Below are 22,378 nucleotides of genomic sequence, written 5' to 3'. Positions count from 1 at the left end.
GGTCATGAGAACATTTTTTCTGCTGGGTTTCTTAAACTGAGATAATGGATGGTACAGCAGTGCATGCCCTCTTCCTGAAAAGTTGTGGGTTTTCCCTTTGATTGTATAGTTTAAATGATAACTTAAGAAATATTTTAAATTAAGACCAAAACATTTTGTGACTGTGTTACTGGAAAGTAGTGATGATGCCATGTTAGAGTTCACTCTGGCACCAGCTTTGCCATTTTTCTTCATGTGTACTCCCAATAACCAATTTTACAAGTCAGCGCAACAAAGGTGGCCTATATGAATAAAGAGCCAACTGAGCCCTCAGATGTGTACTGGCAATTAAAAGCCTATCTCCCTACCAGAAAAGAAAGGACATTATTTTTGTGATAACCTGAAATCTAGCATCTTTTTGTCGTTTGTTATGTAGCATTATTGTCTGCCTCACTGAGAGAAGTAGATTCTCAGCATTGCTGGCTTTGTAGAGTAGAATAATCATGGTGACTTGGATTTTTCTGGTAGACTGTTAAAAATGGTGTATGACCTCATAGTCCCATTGAAGTCAATAGCATTTTGCCATTTTCTTCAATGGGACCAAGATGTGACCCTTCACTGTAAAGCATGTTGGCCTTGAGCTGAAATTAGTGTTTCTGTTTTTATTAATTTTTCATCATTCTTGAAATAAAGGGTCTTCAAACTACAGTTCACAAACCATTTTTTTATTTTTTTTCTCCCCCCTCCACCAGAAACAATAAAAACCCAGTTTGTCAAAAATGTAATGTGGAAGATCCTGGAACTGTAAATGAAGGCAGTTTGTTGGCAGAAGAAAAGGTATGTTGTCATGTTTGCATTAATATCAGAGAGGTAGCGATGTTAGTCTGTATCTTCACGAACAACAAGAAGTCCTGTGGCACCTTATAGACTAACAGATATTTTGGTGCATAAGCTTTCGTGGGCAAACTTCTTGTTTGTATTAATGTGTCACTTCTCTTTCTCAGCTAATGCTAGAGTCCTTATAGTATTATTTTTAAATGAAGGTATAAGAAAGAAAGTAACAGTGACTGATTCCACAGATTTGCATACTAACCTAGATGCCTTAACATCCTGGATTTTTCCTCAGCGTTCATCAAAAATTGTTTGGATATAAATAGCATCTTATAAACTCCATGAAGTTCTGTATCAAGAAATCCTAAAAACTGCTGCAAAAATAGTGTGTTCTGTTGCCCTGAATACCCTTCATTCCCATCCCCAATATACAGCCTCAGTTATTATTGTTATTGTTTAACATACTATTGTGATCACACTTAGAGATCGCAGGCAGCTCGTTGCCCATTGTGCTAGGCACTGTACAAAAACATATCTATGCCTTTGTCAAAGATAGCAAGGGACCACAGGGAGGTAGATGTGTGAGTGGGAGACAGAACTTTATCTCGGGCTGGTCTAAGTCTGTGAAATGAAATCCCTTACGGTCAATCACTAACATTCCAACTCTGTGCTCGCAGTGCAGGGACCTGCCTTTTCTAATATAAACACATAGCAACAGATATATTTACATATCAAAAAAGCCAGTACTAAACCAAAACACTCCATTTCGTACTCTTCTCCTTCTGGGAAGAGGATGAGAACAAAGCACATGTGACAGGTGTTAGTTACATTACCTAACGCACTCTAGGAAGGTGGCTCACATAATACAGTGAAGAGTATGGTATAAGAACCTGTGTAGATAATAACGCCGCGTCTACACTACATTCCCCTTTTGGTGGAGGAATGCAAATGAGGGAGAGCAAAAATGCAGATGAAAGAAAGTTCTTTTTCATGCAGTACACAGTTAACCTGTGGAACTCCTTGCCAGAGGAGGCTGTGAAGGCTTAGGACTATAAGAGAGTTCATGGAGGTTAGGTCCGTAAAAGACTATTAGGCAGGGGGTAGGAATGATGTCCCTGGCCTCTGTTTGTCAGAGTCTGGAGGTGGATGGCAGGAGACAAGTCGCTTGATCATTCTGGGGCACCTGGCAATGGCCACTGTTGGCAGACTGGATGCTGGGCTAGATGCACCTTTGGTCTGACCCAATAATGGCCATTTTTATGTTCTTAAATGCTGATTTACAAATCTCATGCTTCATTTGCATAATCTCGGACAATCATGTTTCCGGAAGAGACTTTTGTGAAAGCAAAAACAGCCATGTAGACAGGGTTCTTTCAGAAGAAAAAACATTTTTGAAAGAACTCTTATTCCTGAAAAAAATGAGGAATAAGGGTTCTTTTGAAAATGGGGTTTTGCTTCAGAGAAACCCTGTCTACACAACTCTTTTTGCTTTCAGAAAAATATCTTCCAGAAATTTGATTGCACGAGATTATGCAAATAAAGTGTGAGATTTGCAAATCAGCATTTTATTTGCATTTTTGCTCTCCGTCATTTGCATTCCTCCATCGAAAGGGGAATGTAGTATAGACAACCTAATAGACTAAACTGGCCAACTGTGTTGCCTGGAGAATATTGTGGGAGCCAGGGGTCCTGAAAAATATAACAGATTTGCTCAGAATCTTCTGTCCCTTGTTTGCGAGCCAGTGGGGGAGCTCCCAGCTGGCTTCAGTGGTTCAACTCCCCAGATAACAGCCACTGTGCTGTTCTCCATTGGGATCACTTCACTACTTTCTACCATGGCTACAAACTGGACATTAGCTCTTGCTCCCAAATCTCCAGCTGCCTGATTTCATGGAACAGTTCAAGAAAGCATGCTTGGAGACCAAACTAAATCTCTTTTGTGGAGAATAATGTGGAGCAAAAGGTATCTCCAGCTAGCCCTCAGCGGGGAAAGATAAAAAAAACAAGGCACAGGTTGACTCTCTCTAGCCTGGCACCTTCGGCACTTGACCGGTGCCAAACCAAAGACTTTGCCGGCCCACAGGAGGTCAATATTGTCTAGCAGTACTGCCAATACTTCTACTGCTTACTGGGTTCTTAGATGATATTTAGGCAAATTACAGCTAAATAACAACACAGAACATTGAGATCCAGGACTAGTGGCTGTAAACAAACTTTATGGGACTGTGGGAAACTTGGCCACACTAATGATTAGTGGTTGTCAGTTAACTAAAATCATGCTGAACCATGGCTGTTGCCAGACCAGAAAGCGTCAGACTAGAGAGGTTCAAACAGTATTGGGCATAAGGTGCTCACAAAATGATAATTTAAAAAAAAATGCTGCATTTTGTAGGATTTTTGGAAAAATGCTCAATTCTACAGCAAATCCTACAGCTACTGCATTGCAGAGTACATGAGGCCCAGGTATAAGCCTGGGTACAAACGAAGCCCTTTTGTACTCCTCATAAAGTTCAATTCTGTGAAAACCTCTGGATTTCTCTTGTGTGGGATGCCTATAGAACTGTTCAAGAGACTTTCTGTGAAATTTTAGGTGGAATGTGATGATTAAGGCGCCAGTCTTGTCACCTGCTCCACATGGGCAGACCCTAATGCCTGCACTGAGAACTTTAGAAATTCACTGGGGCTTCCCACAGGTTTTGAGGACTATGCATTTGTATCGGCTTGCAGGCTTGTGGCACAAAGTTTGTAAACAAAGTGAATAATAAAGACACAGCAGATTTTCTCTTTTAGCCATCATCCAGAACCTCCAGAGCCTCCACTCCTGCCTCTTCTTTTTTGTCAAACTTTGCTCTCATATTCAGTTAGTGCATGTATGTTTATTCTATGATCTGTTACTGTGGTGACCTTTGGCTTCCTGGGCTCCTTCTTCCCCTATTCACCCTTTGGTTGGCTCCCCTTGTTGTGCTTAGGTGTGCTACAAATAACTTAAGGGCTTTGTCTACACTAGCAAGTTCTTTCAAAAGATTTTTTGAAAACAGGGGACTCTTTCGAAAGAGCCCGTGGAGCATCTACACACAAAAAGAATTCTTTACAAAGTAAATCAAAAGAATGTGGTGCTCCTTTCGAAATCACTCTTCCTTTCCTGTTTCAGGAAGAGTGCCCCCTTTTGAAAGATTCTTTTGAAAGAAAATGTTTGTAGACGCTCCACAGGCCATTATTTTTGGAAAGAGCAGTCTTCATTTTCGATCCCTGGTCCATTCTTTAAAAAGAGGCTGTGTGGATGCTCTCTTTCGAAAGAGCAGATCACTCTTTTGATCCACTTTTTTTGTGTGTGGATGCACTCTTTCAAAAGAAGTTTTTTCAGAAGAGATCTTCTGGAAGAGCTTCTTGAAAAAGATCTCTGTAGTGTAGACGTAGCCAAGATCTGGTACACAGAGGTGTTGAGCATCTGTCTTACTTATGGAATTCAGTTGGAGCATCTGAGAGCATCTCCCTGTACCTGTTCCCATCTCCTACACCCTGCTACGCAGGCCACTCATCTGGACCAGGCTTCTACATTGTGCCTTAGGTGTACATCCCCATGTGGCTCCTCCATACGTTGCCCTCCTTGAGCAGTAGAACTGTACTGGTTCCATGGAATAGGGACCATTGTTAGATAAGTAGGAACTGGCTTGAATTGACCATAAATGCCTTGGGCTAGATTTTATTCTTGTTTATACCTATGCAATCCGTGGCCATATGTTGACTGGAAATCTGAATGTTGGGCCAGTTGGTTAACTTTCCTTCTCTTAGTGGAGGTTTGCTAAGACACCTTCTTCCCCTGTTTTGGATTTGATTTGCCTATGCCTCTGTAGGAATATGGGTTTGGAAACAAGAACAAAAGCATTTAAAACACAAATGTGATTTTTTTTTCCCTCTTTCCATGACTGGAGTTATAAAAGGTGCAATATTTGATTTCTTTTTAAAAATTGTTCATTAAATTAAAACTTGATTTGGAAGGGATCCAGGCTGACACATGAGACTGGTGTCAGCATTGTTTATACTTTTTAAGTAATTTCAAAATATTGTGTTAGCATTTCACTGGCATATAAGTGGCTGTTCTGAAAATTACATGTTAACAGGATGTTTGGGTTTTTTTGAGAATAATATCGTAACAGAGATCCAGTAACACCTATTCCTCTCCTTCAAGTAGAGACTTAAAAGGTCTATAAGCCTTCCATTTTTCTTGTGCGGTAGCGTATGTGGCCCTTTCTGTATTATCTGATTGCCACCGGGAAACCCCCAACATCCTGTGTATTTTTAAAGTTATATACGCGTGTGTGTGTGTGTGTGTGTGCATGTATGTATGTATCCATCCCTGAGATTTTAATATTCCTGTTTTTCTTTTCCCCTTCATGATATCTCCCAACTATTATATCTGTCACCATAGAAAATGTCTTTTATGATTTATCAAATGGCTAAGACTTTTCTAGAATAAGTAAGCTGATAGCAGAAGTTACTTTGTAATAAAACTTGACTTTATCTGAAATGGAGATAGGAGCCTGAATGGTATCTTCGGAGATTTCCCACAATGATAAGAGTTTTCTCTGTTAAGATTTTGGTTTGATCAATGAAGCCAGGCCTGCAGAATGATAAATCCAGGATTTTGTGTTGGACTCATTGCTCAGAAGAGAATTACTATGACATTTGGATGTGGATTAGAATCACCAAGTTCAGGAGTATATTTGGGTCTGGAGCAGGTTGGTTCAGGCCTGGCTTTCCTTCTCTTAAGATGGGAGTTATCCTTTGTGCAGCTTATGGTGTGGTACTTTGGCCTTGCAGTATTTCCCTTGCATAGGGGGAATTTCATGCTTAGTGAATACCTTTATTGGGTTTGCAATATATTTGGTGTTAATAAATGTTAATGCCTGAGACAAAAGAGCTGTCAAAGCAACCCAGAGTGTTTCCCAAGAAACAGAGGAAATCAAACCAGAGGTGTAGTACAATTTCAGTGGTCTGAATCTTATTGCTAACCATAATATAATGAAAGAGAGAGAGAGAGAAGATAGTTTCTCTCTCTTTGGACTAGATTCTGAGCCCTTTGATGTCAATAGAAACCTTTTCATTTACTTCATTGTGCTCTGGATGAGGCCCTTTTGTCAGGGTGGAGAAGTTCTGTGTTGGCACTTGAGGTTAACAGACTTTCCATTTATGTTATGGGGAGCAAGAGTGTGTGGTTCAAGTGAATGATCATTTGAGGGAGCGGCCTGCGTGGAAAAAATAGGTGAGGATTCCCTGCTCTTTTCACTTCCTCCATGCACAGCTGCTTTACTTGAGCTGTGTCCATAACGATTAACACATTTAAGAGTGAAACAGAAAGCACAGAGGACACATACCATTAGAGAAACCCATGTGTCACCAGGACTGTCCCTCTGAAGTTAGATGAATTTACAGTAATCTATTCTGTAATGCCAGGAAATTCTCAGGGTGGGTTTTGTTTTAACATAGCAAAAAGCCCACTGTGGGGTTGTTAACCTGCTTTTTCTTTTCTTTGGTTTTGGTCATTTTCCAGCTGTGCACTAGACTGAAAGCTTTCAGCAGCCAGTGCTGGTTGATTCAGAAGAATAACTATATTGTATTTAATTGCACTCTTGTGTAATATTGAATTACAATCTACATTAAGCAACATGGGCCAAATTCTGCACTCATTCACTCCTGTGCAATCTGTTTGATTGTTTTAAATGTCTCCTACAGTGTGTAAATACAAGTTCTTTTGAAGAGTTCTGAGTGCAGGACTGGAAACTAGGAACTCTTGAATTCTGACTCCATTTTTTACAATAACATAATTGATGGTCGTGTCCAAGTAATAATTGTGAAGATATGCATATTTATATCTCTTTGATGATTTATTAGTCAATGTAAAACACTAAGGCTACGTCTACACTAGCACAAATCTTTGAAATGGCCATGCAAATAGCCATTTTGAAGATTACTAATGAGGAGCTGAAATGCATATTCAGCGCCTCATTAGCATGTCGCCTGCTGCAGCTTTTCAAAATTGCCCTGTTTCACTCCTGCGCGGCTCATCCAGATGGGAGTCCTTTTCGAAAGGACCCCAGGAACTTCGAAATCCCCTTATTCCTGATAAGCAATTTTGAAGAGCCATGGCCGGCAGCATGCTAATGAGGCGCTGAATATGCATTTCAGCACCTCATTAGTAATCTTCAAAAAGGCCATTTGCATGGCCATTTCGAAGATTTGTGCTGGTATAGACACAGCCTAAATGTTAACTGTTACAGGTTGAACCTCTCTAGTCTGGCCCTCTGTGGTTTGGCAACATCCATGGTTCAGCATGATTTTAGTTAGCCGGATGTCCACATACCATGGATGTGGCCAGTGTCCTATGGTCTCATGAAGTTTTTTCCAGCTACCAGTCCTGATTTTCAGTGTTCTGTGCTGTTATTTATCTTTAATTTATTCCTAAATGTCTTGTAAGAGCCCACTAAGCTGTGGAAGTGTTGTAATGTTGCTAGACAATACTGATCTCCCATGGTCTGGCAAATTCTCTGGTTTGGCACTGGTCAGGCCCCAAGGGTGCCATGCTAAAAAGGTTCAACCTGTACTATGGAAAAACTATGATCTTAAGAGCTGGACAAATAGTTTTCAAGCTATCATACTTCTATAAAATATAGACTGACTGATATATTATAGGTTGACTGAAAGCAGATCAGTGAGCATCTATTTAAATAATGTACAGGCAAAGGTGCAAATATTCTAGTTTTTTTTTTTCCCCCAGACTAGGTTACACCGAGGATTACATTTTTAGTTCTGTTTCCAAGTAATGCCTGATTTCCATACCACTACAGGACAATTTATGACATCAGATGCACACAGACCCCAGCACAAGTTACTTCTCTTGCTTAAATATACATTTACATAATAACATTTACCAGAGAAGTAAGGTCAAAATAAATGGCATGAAATATGTTTGTTCAAAAATCCCTGCATCCCAATAAATGATATTTTTTTGCCTTACAGGAAATCTTGAATATTTAAAAGACTGTGGGCGTTTCTTAACAAATTAATGCCATTTTCAGTGAGGTGGTTATTGAACAGTTGTACTAATTAAATCGATCATTCCCCCACATTTTTAAAGTAGTCTGTCTGTATAGAGGCCTGTCATTGCAGTGTTCAGTAATAATGCAACCAATAGTCTACCATAGAAAATGTAACTAATCAGATAATTACAATTATAAAGGCACTGTTTGTTCATTCAAGAGACATGGAACAATTGTGCCAGAAAGCACTTGTCTTCCATTAAATCAGGTACTGTCTCTAACTGCAGCTAATACTAAATATTTCAGAGACAGGGTGTAAAAAACCCGTCATCAGCCTAATTTTGCTGCTCTCTTCCAAGAGAGCATTCCTTGCATCCCCAGCTAGTGACCATCTTGTGCCCCAAAGCAAAAGGCTTCTTAGTGCAAATGTTCTAAAGGAAGTAACTACGTGTTAAGGTTCGTGAGTTCTGTTTCCAGCTCTCCTAGGATGTATCTACACTTGCATTCCTCTTTCGAAAGAGGTGTGCAAATGGGGGCATATTTGACACCTCATTTGCATATTCTTACTTCAAAAGCGCTTCTTTTGAAATAAGAATATGCAAATATTCACCTCATTTGCATTTTCAATTTCCCTCATTTACATACCTCTTTCAAAAGAGGAATGCAAGTGTAGACGCACCCTCAGGGAAGACTAGTAACCCTCCACTTGGCTTTCTGTATTTGATCTGTGGGGAAACTGCACCCTTTCGTATTGTGTTCTTAATATTTGTTTCTGTTCTGCTGTGTCTGTTTGCTTGTGCAAAATGTGATATTAAAACACTGCAGTGATTCATGTTGTATTTTTTTATTGCATGATTCCTTACAGAAAAATCCTCTGTAGTGCTGGAAGAAATGCATACATATGGTTTGGATTTCTCTAGGATGTTAGGCAAACTAAATGGAAACAGCCAGATTCTGAGGCAGCGTATCCCTCCCTCTGCTCCTCATTCAGGTTGAGTCTTAGGACTTGTCTACACTGTTTTTTTGTTTTTGTTTTTGTTTTCCAGGAAAAAAACTTTTTCCAACCCCTTCCCACCGCCCCAAAAACTGTCATACAGCCACGCAGGATAATTCGAGATAAGAAGGCTTTTTCCTTGAAATAATTACTCCAGCTCTGTGAATGAGTTTTGCTGCTGCCTCCCACCCCACCCCCCTTAAGGTCAAAAAGGAGTATGTGTGAACAAAGCACAGCTATTACGGGCTCCGTGAAAGCTGCTTTCACAAGGCTGTGACTGTGATTGTGGCTTTAAACGAGAACGCTCCGTTTTGCAATGCTGTGGCTGTGTGAATGAGGTTTTCCAACGTTACTTATTGGCTGTGTCTACACTTGCCCCATTTTTTGAAGAGGGCATGGTAATCAGACTGATCGGAGATTACTCATGAAGTGCTGCAATGAATATGCAGCACTTCATTAGGCTAATTCTCGCCTGCGGCAACTTTGAAGTTGTCATGAGGGAGAATTAGCTTAATGAAGCACTGCATATTCATTGCAGCACTTCACTAGTAATCTCCGATCAGCCTGATTACCATGCCCCCTTCGAAGAAGGGGGCAGGTGTAGAAACAGCCCTTTAGACATTAGAACATTGACAAATAACGTGGAGAAAAAACAGCAGTGTAGACCAGCCATGTCAAACTCGTGTCCGGGGACCACATGTGGCCCAATGGATTTTTTTATTTGGCCCTCCACTGGATGTTAATAAAGCATTTAAGTGCAGCCTGTCTTCTCTGGCATGCATGAGCTGCAGGGGGTGGGACAAACACCAATCCCAGCTCCTCTGGCTATCCGTGTCAGGTGCATGCGTATTAAAATCCCAGGGATCCAAGGGGGTTTTAATATGCACGTGTTGGACATGGACAGCCCAAAGAGTATTTGTTGTTTTGGCCTGCCCCCTGCCACTTGTGAGAGCCAGAGGAGGGTGTGTGAAGGCTCTAAGGAGAGGGATAGTGAAAGTCATGTTGACTGAGGCGGAAAGGGGTGCCTGCCTGTGGCAGTGGCAGGTAGGGAGCCGTGGGGGCAGAGCAAGGGTCAGAGGATTGTGAGGCAGAGTAATATGGGGAGGGAATATGGGGAGTGCAGTGGAAGCCTCAGGGGGCCTTCAGTGCAATGGAGGCTGCACTGCAATGGGTGGCAGTGCAGTGAGGGCTGCAGTGTAACGGGGAGCAGAGCAGACCTCAAGTGGTGCAATGGAGCTGCACTGCAGCTGGGGGAATACAAGCCCCAAAGAGTCCGAAGGGGCAGGAGAACACAGTTCAATGGGGGATTGCAGTGTAAACCCCAGAATGACTGAGAAGGAAATGCAGAGAGACTGGGGGAAGTGCAGTGTAAATTGGAAGGGAGGGGGTCGAAGAGAGGGGAGGGGAGTGTAGTGTTTCTCCTTCGTTGGAACTGAAAGGAAATATATTTTGCAGGCTTTGGATAATAGCCACAGAAGCTGTGAGATCCTGGCCTGTTTCTTTCCCCATCACCCTTTCCCCTACTGGGGATCACCCCGTCCCACCCAGCCCCACTTTCCTCTCTCCCGGTTTCCTCTGTGCTGGAAAAAAATGTTGGATTGTGATGTCTTCTATGGCCCACTGAAAGGGGGTGTGCAAAGGGGAATCTCTAACCTCCATATGGGGAGAGAGGCTGCTCTTGGGGCAGAGGAGAGGTTTTACTATGTCGTACCCACACTGTACAAAGGTGAGAGGGAAATACATAAGATCAGCCAAAGCATCATTCTAACCTGGTCACAATGACTGACAAAGCAAACCCCGTACAGTGGAAATATTCCACCTTAGGAGTGGCCTTCATGACATAAAATTAGGAGCGTTCCACCAGTGAGCTGATGATGATCTGTTTCTCTCAGCCCCTCTGTTACTCTTCATTGAGTCTGTACAGCTTCATTCCCCTCAGGTACCACTTTAAATGAACTCTTGCTGTTCGTTCCAGCCTCAAATCTCAAAGTCCATTTCATTCATTCAGGTTGGTAACTCCTGACTTTCCTGTGTGGTAGGTTGTCCTCATTTTTTAGAGATGATGAAACTGACAGCACAGAGAGTGCAGAGCTAGCCATAGAACACGGCTGTCCTGACACCTGGCTTTGCATATTCTCTGCAAAATCATCTGTCCCTTCTTTCTTCAAGATGTTTTGGTATTTCTCTCTGGTCTGCTTTTATCTCCAGTGCTTTCCATTCTCTTTCTTCCCTCACTGCTAGGTGTGTTTTTTCTCAAAGTTTCTGAACTATTAATAAAATTATAAAATAATGAAATCTATATAAAGTATTAAATTCTCAATTAAAATTATAGTATTGTATTCAAACTAGTCCTGAAAAATATTATAAAATATGCCTAAAACATAATCTATAATAATAAATATTTACAACTTTCTGATAGAAGTACATTTTCTTTGGTGGGCTTGAAAGCTATCAGTCATTTGTGCAGTCCTCAGTAGGCGTTGAGTTTGACATGCCGTGGGTAGACATAGACTTAATGCCTCTCTGTAGCAGGCAAAAGAGGTGTTAATGACACCAGTAATTAAATGCCTGCACTGGAGTGGCGTGAAATAGTAGTGGCCTCTGTAATTAAGTTTCCTTCAACACATTCTTTTCAGGTTTCTGAGTAGGAAAAACTTTATACTGACAATTTTCAGCGGGAAGGGAATATTTTTAACTATTAAAATCACCTCAAATAATTTAATTTTTGAACTATAAGAAATAAGTAATAGGATTTCACAATCATTTGCCTTTGCCTATATACTTGTTAAACCAAATAATATTTTTGAAGGAGATTAAATGTAAAAGAAAAAAATCAAGAAGTTTGTCAAGTTATAAAGTCCTAGCCCTTTCCCACCTCATAGCTGCTGTTTGGATCATTTTATTTACGCGTGTTTGACTACTCCTCTTGTTAATTTCTAGGCTTTCAGTGATGCTGCCATTAATAAAGAGATTTCTGAGTTCAAAGTATGCTGTAGAACACCTGGATGCAGCTGGTCTGGTATCATGAAAAATTTTGAAGTAAGTTTAAAGTTGGCGGTTTCATCTTCTATATTGTGTACCATAAGTGTGCAGCAGGGTTTTGTCAATGAGGATGAATATTGTGGCTACAGTTACACTACAGCCATCTGTTGACAGTAGTTACTGTTGGAAGAGACCTCCTGGCAAAACCTGTGTCCACAGATTGTGGCAATACACAACAGCAGATTGAAAAAGCAATCCTCTCTGTCGACAGAAGGTGGGCAGACTGCCCGGCTGCTCTCTCGACAGAACAAACCCCCAGAAGCTCAGCAAACAGGGCTGCCCAGTGAACCTGAAGTCCTGTCTGCCAACAGAAGGCCTCCTGGAGCGTTGTTCACAGAAACTGTTGACGAAAGCTTTATGCCTCGTGGGGGAGAGGCAGAATGCTGTCAGCGAATGTGCTGAGTTTTGTCAAGATACTGCAGACAAAACCCATTTTGTGTGTGGACGCTCCACTAATTTTGTTGACCAAACTGGGGCTTTTGCGACAAACTCTCTAGTGTAACCATAGCCTGTGCCAAAGAGTCATGTTCCTGTGAAGTTAGCAGAATGTGGGGGATTTAGGAGCTGATTCCACAGTCCATCCTTATTTAGCATTTTAGTATATGCATAATTGTATGGCTCTTAAGCACATGGTTAAAGTTAAGCATGTGTTTAAGTACTTACCTGTGTCAGGGTCACAAAGAGAATGAAGCCAGCCCCTCAGGTGATGTAAGTCAGTGTAGCTCCATTGACGCTCAGTAGAGTTATAGTAATTTACACCAGCTAAGGATTAGTCCTAATGATGAATGAAAGTCAGTGAAAATTTCCAGTTGGTATAAATAGGATTGAGAGCAGACCCAACATATTTTGAATGATGGTGAAGAATGCATTATAAAAATCTGTGCATGTGTGCTTGGTCCCAAGATATTAGAGAGACAAAGTGGGTGAGATAATATGTTCACATTGAACAGTTCCTAGAAATATATCATAGAATCATAGAATATTAGGACTGGAAGAGACCTCGAGAGGCCATTGAGTCCAGCCCCCTGCCCTCAGGGCAGGACCAAGTACTGTCTAAACCATCCCTGATAGACATCTATCTAACCTGTTCTTAAATATCCCCAACGATGGAGATTCCACAACCTCTCTTGGCAATTTATTCCACTGTTTGACCACCCTGACAATTAGGAACTTTTTCCTAATGTCCAACCTAAACCTCCCTTGCTGCAGTTGAAGTCCATTGCTTCTTGTTCTATCCTCAGAGGCCAAGTAGAACAAGTTTTTCCCCTCCTCCTTATGACATCCTTTTAGATACCTGAAAACTGCTATCATGTCGGCCCTCAATCTTCTCTTTTCGAAACTAAACAAGCCCAATTCTTTCAGCCTTTCTTCATAGGTCACATTCTCTAGACCTTTAATCATTCTTGTTGCTCTTTTTTGGACCCTCTCTAATTTCTCCACATCTTTCTTGAACTGCGGTGCCCAGAACTGGACACAATACTCCAGCTGAGGCCTAACCAGCGCAGAGTAGAGCGGAAGAATGACTTCTCATGCCTTGTTCATAACACACCTGTTAATGCATCCCAGAATCATGTTTGATTTTTTTGCAACGGCGTCACACTGTTGACTCATATTTAGCTTGTGGTCCACTATAACCCCTAGATCCCTTCTGCTGTAGTCATTCCTAAGCAGTCTCTCCCCATTCTGTATGTGTGAAACTGATTGTTCCTTCCCAAGAATAGCACTTTGCATTTGTCCTTATTAAACTTCATCCTGTTTACCTCAGACCATTTCTCCAATTTATCCAGATCATTTTGAATTATGACCCTAACCTCCAAAGCAGTTGCAACCCCTCCCAGCTTGGTATCATCTGCAAACATAATAAGCATATCAAAACAAAAAGCAGTCAAGTAGCACTTTAAAGACTAGCAAAATGGTTTATTAGGTGAGCTTTCGTGGGACAGACCCACTTCTTCAGACCATAGCCAGACCAGATCAAACTCAATATTGAGTCTGTTCTGGTCTGGCTATGGTCTGAAGAAGTCAGTCTGTCCCACGAAAGCTCACCTAATAAACCATTTTGCTAGTCTTTAAAGTGCTGCTTGACTGCTTTTTGTTTTGATAGCGTATAGACTAGCATGGCTTCCTCTTTGTTACTATAATAAGCATACTTTCTATGCCAATATCTAAATCGTTGATGAAGATATTGAACAGAACCAGTCCTAAAACAGATCCCTGCGGAACCCCACTTGTTATACTTTTCCAGCAGGATTGAGAACCATTAAGAACTACTCTGAGTACGGTTATCCAGCCAGTTATGCACCCACCTTATGGTAGCCTCATCTAAATTGTATTTGCCTAGTTTTTTTTTATTAGAATATCATGCGAGACCATATCAAATGCTTTACTAAATTCTAGGTATACCACATCTACCACTTCTCCCCTATCCACGAGGCTTGTTATCCTATCAAAGAAGGCTATCAGATTGGTATGACATGATTTGTTCTTTACAAATCCATACTGGCTGTTCCCTATCACCTTACCACCTTCCAAGTGCTTGCAGATGATTTATTTAATTACCTGCTCCATTATCTTTCCTGGCACAGAAGTTAAGCTGACTGGCCTGTAGTTTCCTGGGTTATTCTTATTCCCCTTTTTACAGATGGGCAGTATATTTGCCCTTTCCAGTCTTCTGGAATCTCTCCTGTCTCCTTTAATTTTCCAAAGATGATAGCTAAAGGCTCAGATACCTCCTCTATCAGCTCCTTGAGTATTGTAGGATGCATTTCATCAGGCCCTGTTGACTTGCACACATCTAATTTTTCTAAGTGATTTTAACTTGTTCTTTTTTTATTTCAGCCTCTAACCCCACCCCTTTCCCAGTATCATTCACTATGTTAGGCATTCCTTCATCAGACTTCTCAGTGAAGACCGAAACAAAGAAGTCATTAAGCATCTCTGCCATTTCCAAGTTTCCTGTTACTGTTTCTCCCTCCTTACTGAGCAATGGCCCTACCCTGTCGCTGGTCTTCCTCTTGTTTCTGGTGTATTTATAAAAAGCCGCCTTGTTTCCCTTTATGCCTGTAGCTAGTTTGAGCTCATTTTGTGCCTTAGCCTTTCTAATCTTGCTCCTGCATTCTTGTGTTGTTTGCCTATATTCATCCTTTGTAATTTGTCCTTGTTTCCATTTTTTATATGATTCCTTTCTTACTTTGAGATCATGCAAGATCTCCTGGTTAAGCCAAGGCGGTCTTTTGCCATATTTACTGTCTTTCCTACACAGCAGGATAACTTGCTTTTGGGCCCTTAATAATGTCCCTTTGAAAAACTGCCAGCTCTCCTCAGCTGTTTTTCCCCTCAGTTTTGCTTCCCATGGGACTTTACCTACTAGCTCTCTGAGTTTACCAAAATGTGCCCTCCTGAAATCCATCATCTCTATTTTGCTGTTTTCTCTTCTACCTTTCCTTAGAATTGTGAACTCTTTGATTTCATGATCACTTTCACCCAATATGAACTACTTGAGCTAAACAATCTGTTCTACCTTATATTTGGCAGCCACACTTTGAACTTGTCTACACTAGCAAGGGGGCATGGTAATCAGCCTGATTGGAGGGGGCTAATGAGGTGCTGCGATGCATATGCAGCACCTCATTAGCATAATGGCCACTGCAAGAACTTCCAAGTTGCTAACTTCGAAGCACTGACAGGCAGTGTAGCCACAGCACTTTGAAGTACCCGCCAAACTTTGAAGTTCCCTTACTTCCAAATTGGGAGTGTAGACAAGCCCTCTGAGTAATTGTCTCAGACCTGAACAAGAGTACTCTGCAGCTCAAAGCTTTTCTCTCTCACCAACAGAGGTTGGTCCAGCAAAAAACAATACTTCACCCACCTGTTCTCTCTAAAAATGCATGTGTCAGCAGTAGTTTTTCCAGCAGGTGTGTGTATAACACAGTGGGCAAGAACCTTGTAAGTCACCCTCAGTGAAACCTGCAATGCCCTGATCTCCAAACTACTATTAGAAGAAATGTGCTGTCTATGTTTATGTAAGAAAAAACAATCACCCAGAGTAATGTTTGACAGGCACGGCCCATGGAGATATTAACACAACAAGGGAAGTGGAAAACAGTCTGAGAAATATAGCCATCTGCCTGCTGTTTGTTTAGTGCGTTACAGTCGTTCTTTGAATAGTGATGTGAAATGATAAAGGTGAAATAGATTCTGTTTCAAAATCTGCTACGTGTACAACAATCAAAAAAGAAAATATGAACCAATATGTAAATAGCACTGAGGGGCTTGACCCTCTCTGAATAATCCTAAGGACAAAAGAAGCTTCATAGTCAAAAAGGGTTTCTTTAGACCCAGTTTTTAAGTGGAGTGTGATGTGCAGTCAGTCTCTGTATATGAGGAGTTGCAGAGCTGCTTCTGCCATATTCTTCCTTTATTTGCTAATTTAGCACAAGTTTTCTGTTTGTTCTCCTTTAAAGAAAACTCTACCCCTTTTGCTCAGTGAGGCAGTTCTGAGAGTTCAAAAGGTACTCCTCTCAGCATGAGTACACAGAAAAATGGATTTGAAAACAAGGCGTGTGATTAAAACTGGCATTTCTGAGTTCACTGCTGGAACAGTCGTCTTGCTTTAAGAAAATCATTTGTGACACAGGCAGTGTGAGAGTCTTAGCCTGAAAGAGACAATTCAGAAAGATAATGCACAAGGCCCAATTCCATGAGGTTCTGAGCACATCTAAGGATATGCTGTGTGTGCCAGCTTCCTCTGGAATCACTGGTACTTTACCAGACAGGGCCTTAACATCTAGACTATAAACATTTTATGTAAGTATGGAAATTTAGGGCTAGATTCTCTGCTGGTAGAATCAGCTTAGTTCTTTGACGTCCATATAGGTACACTGATTTACATCGGTGGAAGATCTGGCCCTGAAGATTTTGATTTAGACAGTTAAGGCAGTTGATTGTAAATTCACAAAACACTTCATTATTTTAAAGTTGAGCAGCATTGTAGGATTTTATAGAGATGTTGGCACAAGGCCCCTTGTAAATGATTAGTATTCTCCGTTATGGTTACGGAAAGTTCCAGTAGTTCAAACTATTTCTATTGTAACATAAATCTTCTAGTCTGTGCTCTCTTCCTTCATGCACTGGGGACAAGCTTTGAGGTTGCTGCAGTGAGAAGTAATAATCAGGGTAATCTTTAAGGGACATTGTGGATCATGTTTGGCCTCAAAATGTAGATATTTGTAGAAATGAGATTTTACACAACTTCAGGCCAGTAACAATGTTCCCATTATCTTTTTCAGCAATTAAATATTCCCCATAGACAACAATTAAATAGACTTTATTGGTTTTCATGGAACAAGCTGAGACAACTACAAATAATGAAAATTTAACAGGATTTAAGAATTATTTTGTATGCTGGTAAGAACCCTGGCCTGGTGCTGTTCTAGAGATGGTGACAGAATGTCCATATGTGTACCCTGGAGTGCTATTCTGCTAGCTCACCTTGCCAGTCAGACCAGATGGATCTCATTATTGCTCCTGAGCTCTCTGGTGATGGTAAAAGCCAGGGAGTCTCTGAGGCAAAGAGCTAGGCTGGCACTGAGACAGCAGGTCTTGCAAACCAAGGCCCTTGAAGGAGCCAGCTCAGGAGAGAATTCACACTGAACTTTGCATGTGTTGTTTTAAATTAAGACTAAAGCTGAACCTCAGGAAGGAAGTGAGTTTTAGACATGAAGTTGGCAGTGACTATGTCAACACTTGGAGCTGGGCACACTCATGGTAGCTGTCATTGAGCTAGTTCACTAGCGCTAACAGTTTAGAGTGGTGGCATGGACTAACTGCCATGTGTACCCCAGGAGTCAGGGCAGGGTTTGTGTTGGGGTGACTACCTGTGCTACTGTCGCCTGTCCTGCCAAGGCTACGCCTTTATTTTTAGTGCACTGGCTCAGAGAGCTAGGACGAGTACCGCAGCTCAAGCTGCGACTCATACTCTTAATTCTTGGAGGGGTAGCCATGTTAGTCTGGATCTGTAACAGCAACGAAGGGTCCTGTGGCACCTTTTAGACTAACAGAAAAGTTTTGAGCATGAGCTTTCGTGAGCACAGACTCACTTCATCAGATGCTGGTCATGGAAATCAGATTTCCATGACCAGCATCTGATGAAGTGAGTCTGTACTCACGAAAGCTCATGCTCAAAACTTTTCTGTTAGTCTATAAGGTGCCACAGGACCCTTCGTTGCTGTTACTCTTAGTTCTGTGTGTCAGAAAATGAGGTGGAAAATTTCCCATTTGCAGAGATGATGTGATGCAGAAAAGAATGGAGGCCATTTGTAGACACAGCTGTATCTGTGCAAGGTTGCGTCTTAGTTTATAACTTTCAACTTTCAGGATCATCAGAGCCTATGTGAATATGCTTTAATCCCTTGCCATACTGGCTGTGGACATTCAGTGATGAGAAAGAAACTTGCAGATCATTTGGATAATGGATGCGTTAATAACTTGACCACATGCCAGAAATGTAAACGGAAGTTGTCCAGCAATGAATACCAAGTAAGAACCTTTATTTGCCTTAAAACAAAACAGGGGTTTTATATTTAAGTCTTGAATACTCCATGGCTTTCATGGCTGTCAGATTAAATATTTCCTTCTTGTTTCGTTAAGGTTATGTATCCAGACAATGTTTCATTTTTCTGACCTTGCTAACTTTTCAACTGCAGCATAATGTTCCATGGTGTATTTACTGGAAAAACTGTGTGGTGCAGTTGACCATCCAGATGTAGCCCGACACAAATTTCATTTGAGGGGTCAGCAGCACTTCGTGCCAGGTTGCATAGCTTGAATTGACATATCTGCAGTTGACTGTAAGGTCTGTCCTCACTGGGGGAGGTCAATGGGAGCATTTCTCCAATCAACCTCCCTTATTTCTTGCAAGAGCAGGAGTACAGGGGGTTGATTCTAGAACCCAGAAAGATCAATTTTGAGCATCTTTACCAGGCGTGTGAAATCAGACTCTGGAAGATCGACCCTGAATGAGTTGATCTCCCGTTAAATGTAGATATACCCTCGGTGTCAAGAGGGTGAGACATGCAACCAGAGAAACCACAGAAGAGATCTCAAATATAGGTCTTTTTTAAACTTCATACAAAATTGGCCAGTAAATTGGCAAATTTGCACAGTAGGTTTTTATAAGACAATATTTCTACTAAGAGACATCAGCTTTTATTTCTTTTGGGGACTTTCTGTGGTCTGCCTTCTAGAGGTCACACATGGTGATCACAGTGGTCTGCCCTGGCCTTGGAATCCGTCAGTTTTCCAAATTAGCACAGTGGATCCAGGCAGATCCCAATGCATCGACTGCACTGCAAATTCTTGCTGAAGTCTCTCTCTTATCTGTATCATTTGGTCTGGTCAGACACATTTAGTTTTATGTTTACATTGTGCGTATTGTTGTAACTAAAGATGTTGCAGTACATATAAAATTAAGACTAAAGCTCAGCAGTCCCCAACAGACGTATTTGTCTAAAGTCAGCCCTTGTTAAAAAACAAAACAGAATCTTTCCTGACCCCAGGGGAGCCGGTCAGTTGTTTTCTTTGATTACTTCACCAGTTCCATGGAGGTTGCTGTTACTTTAATTGAAATGCATTTCTCACGTCATGCTTAGCATTTCTTTCAATAGAGCCACCTCACATCATAGCCATAACAGATGAGTTGGGTGTTAGAAAGATTCCTTGCTTTCTTTTTAATTTTAAAAATATTATCTTTGTGCCTTTGATTCTATCCTTTGTTTGTGTGCACCACAATACAGTGGGTTGTGCTGAGAGAAGTGACCCAGGACAAAGTGTGAATGGGTATAGAGTATATGGTGGTTTTGAAAAAGGAAACCATGTCGTTGGGTGAAGGTAAAGGGATGGGAAAGACAGGTAACTTAGCTAGTGCACATCTGAGCATCATGTCTTTAGTTGTGAATCTTTATGATAAAATTCCTAAGCCAAAAGCAGTGGCCACATGCCTAAGAAATGTCACACGTATGTCCTCGCCAAAGCTGCAGTAACTGTTTTGAGCTGAACATACTCAAAAGGCAGTTCCATTCTCTGTCTTTAGGCTCTGTGATCTCTTACTGTACGGACTAGGAATGCTGCAGAGGCAGCACTCAGCTCCCAGTTTGCAATGGAGGCAGGGGTGAAAGTAACTTACATTTCTTACAGGTACTGTCTTATTGCTGCTGTCCCCCACACCCTGGAAGGGGCCCTCAGGACAGGGGGTTGGGGTGGAGTAGTGATACAACAGTACCTGTAAGAATTTTAAGTGTGGTGTGAAATGGGGGGGTCTCAAGGCAGGGGTTAGGGAGTGTCAGGTGAGCGGGTCTCAGGACGGGGGGTGAGGATGTGGGGGTTTCAGGAGTAAGGGCAGGAGCTTGGGGCTGCGGGGGGGGGTTCAGAATGGGGGTGGAGGTGTGGGAGGTACAGGAGTAAGTGCAGAAGCTTGGGCCTGGGGGGCTTCAGGACGGAGTAGATGTGTGGGAGGTGCAGGAGTAAGGGCAGGAGCTTGGGGCTTAGGGGTTCAGGACGGGTGGAGGTGTGAGAGGTACAGGAGTCAACATAGGGTGTGAGCAGGGCTCAGGGCAGGGGGTTGATGTAGGAGGGTGCAGGAGTCAGGGTTCAGGGTGGGCTTAGTGCAGAGATTTGGGGTTGGTTTGTGTAGGGGGTATGCTGGGAGCACTGGGGAGGGCTGTAGCCTCCTTCCCCGCCCACCCTCCCCGTCCCCAAGACTCTACCATGCCTCTTCTGTTTCTTTTCCTGTCCCTGTCAGGGAACGAGAGCAAAGTGCACAGCTCATCTGCCTGAGTGAGGAATGCAGCAAACTGTGCACTTTCCCCTCGCTCCCTGACAGAGACAAAGGAGAAGAGCCAGCAATGTCCCTATATGAATCTGGGGGGCTCAGAGCTTTGCACCCCCTTCTTAAGGGGTCCCTGGGAGTGAGAGACTTGGGGCAGTCCTGGAAGGGACTGGGGCATACCCCCAGCCAGCCCCATTCACTTCCCTGGCTGCCTGTAGCAGAGCTCCGGGATCCTGGCTGGGAGCACATACCACCTCCTCCTGCAGTCGAATGTGCCCAAGCCGCCGGTTTCTTCTTATCACAGCTGTGCATGGGGCTCGCTGGCTTACTTTCACCTCTGGAGGAAGGACTGAAAAGTGCTGCCCCTCCAGGTAGTTGAAGGAAAGTCAATGCAAGGCTCGGAATTCCAACTTGGAGGGATGGCCATTTCCACAGAAGTGGTGGGAGAGTTGTAATGTGGAATGCTCCCATAGGATAGTGAGGGGGGAAATCGCCTGTGGTGCGGTCTTTCCAGGAACTGAACAGGTTATGGAGATTCACCTCCCCTCTCATTTCTGTGGACGCGCTTTTTCCATGACAGGAATAAGGCAAGCTTTCTGGGAAAGCACGTGCAGGAAGCTTGCACAGCTGCTGCTCATTTTTTTCTCATTCTGTGGTGAGGGGGCAGGGTGGGGCAGAGGAGGCGGGGGGGAAACAGATGACTTCAGCCAGCTGGGCTGTCAGACAGGCACTTGTTACCAGTGTTAGATTCAGGGTGTATTTTAAAAAGAGCAAATAACTAAAGGTGGAAACATCTACCAATTTTAGACCTTCGGAAAGTACAGTGGGCCCTGGTCCTATGGGTCTTGGAGAGGGAGATCTGACTGAGCAAGGTGTTTTGATTCACCTCGCTCCTCTCTTCACATGTGTGCGATTAGGGTTTGCCTTAAGAGGTTGTTTGGGCTCTTCATGGTGAAGAATTGTTTTCATTTCCCTCATCCTGTTTAATCTGTTATCTGATGCTTTATTTTTTTTTTGGTTAGGAAATCTTGGCAACCTGTTAGGCAAACTGGCCTTGAATGTTGACTTCCACGTATCAGTAGTTCTGAGATTCGATTTTGCAAGCATGTAATCTATGAGAAGAAGCTGCTTGCATCTTTTTTGTTTTCATAACCGGGAGTAGTATCCACTAAAAACAATTTCATTGCAGCTGGAATCCATTTTTTTCCCAATTGACAGTAAGAACTATAAAATAGGAGCTCCTCTGCTATCATTTTTTGACTCCTTGGTAACCTATATGAAGTAAGTTTAATGCCCTTAAACCGGTGTTCAAACTAGAGTCCCTGGCAAATTTTTGGTCTGCCAGACCTTTTAGTCTGGCCATACAGGGCCATTACTACTCTGGTCAGGGAGCAGGGTCAGGAGCTTGCTGTACTTCACCCACTCATTACTTCTGTCAGGGAGCGAGGTCAGGGGCCCACATCACCCGGTCGGAGCTCCTACCAGCAAGCGGGGTCAAGGAATTTCTTAATTGCTAAATTATGCTTTGAAGCTAAAATAGTTTAGATATATTTTGATTATTGTCATGGTCAAATAGAGAAACACTGATGATGTAAAGAAGTCAGCGATCAGTGTGAAAACTACCAAACTTTTACAGAATGCAGTACACTCAGAACTTGTAGCTAACGTACA

At 42.3% G+C, this 22,378-nt stretch overlaps 1 protein-coding gene across 1 annotated transcript in view; it reads left to right on the top strand.

Moving 5' to 3' along the window:
• Positions 1-22,378, top strand: part of TRAF1 (TNF receptor associated factor 1) — a 40,633-nt gene that overhangs the window by 3,625 nt on the left and 14,630 nt on the right. Inside the window, exons 3-5 of the mRNA XM_075015374.1 lie at positions 732-816; positions 11,782-11,880; positions 18,259-18,420. Coding sequence (XP_074871475.1) covers positions 732-816; positions 11,782-11,880; positions 18,259-18,420 — 346 coding nt within the window. The remainder of the gene's footprint in view (positions 1-731; positions 817-11,781; positions 11,881-18,258; positions 18,421-22,378) is intronic.

Source organism: Carettochelys insculpta, chromosome 21 (genome assembly GCF_033958435.1).
Source record: "Carettochelys insculpta isolate YL-2023 chromosome 21, ASM3395843v1, whole genome shotgun sequence".
In the NCBI taxonomy this organism is placed as follows: domain Eukaryota; kingdom Metazoa; phylum Chordata; order Testudines; family Carettochelyidae; genus Carettochelys; species Carettochelys insculpta.
This window is presented reverse-complemented; position numbering and strand designations above follow the sequence as displayed.